Source organism: Amphimedon queenslandica, unplaced genomic scaffold (genome assembly GCF_000090795.2).
Source record: "Amphimedon queenslandica unplaced genomic scaffold, v1.1 AMPQUscaffold_13261, whole genome shotgun sequence".
NCBI classification, from domain to species: Eukaryota; Metazoa; Porifera; class Demospongiae; order Haplosclerida; family Niphatidae; genus Amphimedon; species Amphimedon queenslandica.
In genome coordinates, this window is record NW_003546503.1 from 84,122 (window position 1) to 86,418 (window position 2,297).

The 2,297-nt window shown below is 36.2% G+C and overlaps 2 protein-coding genes across 3 annotated transcripts in view; one reads left to right on the top strand and one right to left on the bottom strand.

Moving 5' to 3' along the window:
• LOC100633012 (E3 ubiquitin-protein ligase MYCBP2-like) overlaps nucleotides 1–2,297 on the bottom strand; it is a 30,460-nt gene that overhangs the window by 12,583 nt on the left and 15,580 nt on the right. The window lies entirely within an intron of this gene.
• LOC105313627 (extracellular protease-like) lies at nucleotides 54–1,375 on the top strand. Its single transcript, XM_019999503.1, has 2 exons — nucleotides 54–187; nucleotides 238–1,375. Exons 1-2 carry the CDS (start codon nucleotides 132–134, stop codon nucleotides 1,232–1,234), a joined length of 1,053 nt encoding a protein of 350 aa, XP_019855062.1. The 5' UTR covers nucleotides 54–131; the 3' UTR covers nucleotides 1,235–1,375.

Sequence of the window (2,297 nt, forward strand, 5' to 3'; positions counted from 1 at the left end):
AATTGCTAATGAATATTGATGAGGTACCTAATAGTATATAAGGAGGTGACAAGCAGCAGTCAATCACTTCTCACTAAAACAAGAAATCATCTCACAAGAAGAAAGAATACTGTCTATCAAGGAAAGGAATCATGAAGACTCTACTCTCACTCTTCTGTCTGGTTACTTACCTGACCTGTGCTCTCAGGTATGTTACTACAGTATCAAATCAATGTTACTTTTCTCTTGTACATGCAGTGCTAATGGCTGGCCAGTCTCTCTTGACATGGCTTGTAATAAAGCTCTTTCTACAGTTGCTTGCTCTTTTGAGTTTACCAACAATGCAAATGAGGATCTTTATCTACTGAAACGTAACACTCCTCTTGAAGGACTCAACTCTCAATTTGTCTCTGTCTCTCTTGATGGTCGTCCACTGGAATATGAAGGTATCTACATTTATCGTCTCCCTCCTACAAAGGATGAGTTTGTTCTCTTGAAGGCAGGTGAGAGTATTTCTGCAACAGTCCAAATCACTGATGCCTTTAGCATTGATACTGATGGTCTCTACACTGTACAATACAGTAGACCTTTACAGTATCTGTCAGTGAATGAGATGAGTGTAATGTCTGTTGATCAGCTCAGGGAATCGATTGTACGTGAATCCGTTCATATTCATTTGGAAAGGACTCATCTTCTCTTAAGGCCAAAAAAAGAAAAAGTCGAATTTGATTACACAGTCTACATTGAATCCTGTACTGCTGCTGAATTTAATGGTAACAGGGAAAATAACGTTACACTGGCAGCCCACAAGAAGCTCTGTGCTGGAATCGATAAAGCTAAAGGCAGAGTTGGTAACAACAATCTATACGTTACATGGTTTGGTGCATACACAGAAGCAAGGGAAAAAACAGTTAAAAAAGTGTACAGTAGTATGAGAAGTAAACTAGAAAGCACATCGGTCACATATTACAACAATGGCCCAAAGTGCGAGGGCAAACCTAGAGCAGTAGCATACACATACAGACCATCAAAAGTGGTATATCTCTGTGAAGCATTCTACAGATTGCCACTAGCTTGTAGTGGTACTAGCTCCACTAAGGAGGGCACACTGGTACACGAATGGGCTCATGCTTTTGCTGATCGATCTGATGAAGGATATGGTCCCGATAATTGTAAGGGTTTTGCTCGTGATGATCCTGATAAAGCAATCAATAATGCTGACAATTTCAAATACCATTATTGTGAGAGTCAGTAATGGAGCTCATCAGCTAAAAGCCAAGAACTTTAGGACTCATGCAACACTATAGGACATGCACAGTTTATTTTTGCTTACCTGTAATATTACATTTTTGATTAATTAGTTATCTTGGCTTATATTAAAACAGTTATTTGAAATCAATTAAAATTATTATATTAGGTGTTACTGTTTGCACTGTGAGCTGGTCATTATAACATCAAAAATGATGATGAGTGACCAATTAATTACTAGTAAAAATAGCAATGAAAATGCAAAATTCTGTGAAATTAAATTTTACACAAAATTAATTCAAGAATGGCAATTATTCATTATTCAAAAATGAATAATTGCCATTTGCTAGGTTGCCATTTAAAAATAGTCCTTGTAAATTGTCAGACTAAAAAAGCTGCTGGTAACTGCAAAATAATTTTACACTAAAATTTCTACTTAGAGGATAATTGTACAATTGCAACTTGCAAGTGTACATGTACATAAAAGGACCAATTCATTAGCTAGATATACATGAAGCAGTAGAATTGAATGGACTATTGTCCAGTTGAGGTGTCAGTCCAAGTTATAGTGACTAGTTGGCTTTCCTATTGCACATGACTACTATACTGTAGTACCTCAATACAAGGATACACTGCACTCTATACTGCAAACAACATATTATGCATAGAGACTACTCATGGGGAATGACAATAAATGAATCTTTCCATTGATAATACATGCACACAGCACACACATTATAGTCACTTCTGACAGCCATTGAAGGTTTAGTCTCAGACTTTTAAAAATACAGCTTAGTATTTATATACAGTAATTTTAAAGGTAAATCCGATGTAATTTTGGGGCATTTATTTTATTGGCTTAATATGATTGCCTGACCATAATAATGATGTATTCCAACTCCCATTGTCTAAAAATTTTTTTCACTGAGATATGAGCCTTCAAAAACGGTCATTTCTTGTTACTTCCTGTCAGTGGGTGTGGCTAAACATGTTATAGATGCAGCTAAATCATTAGCTCTCATTATTCTAAGCATGCAACTGCAAGAAAATGTCATAATACCACAAGTAGG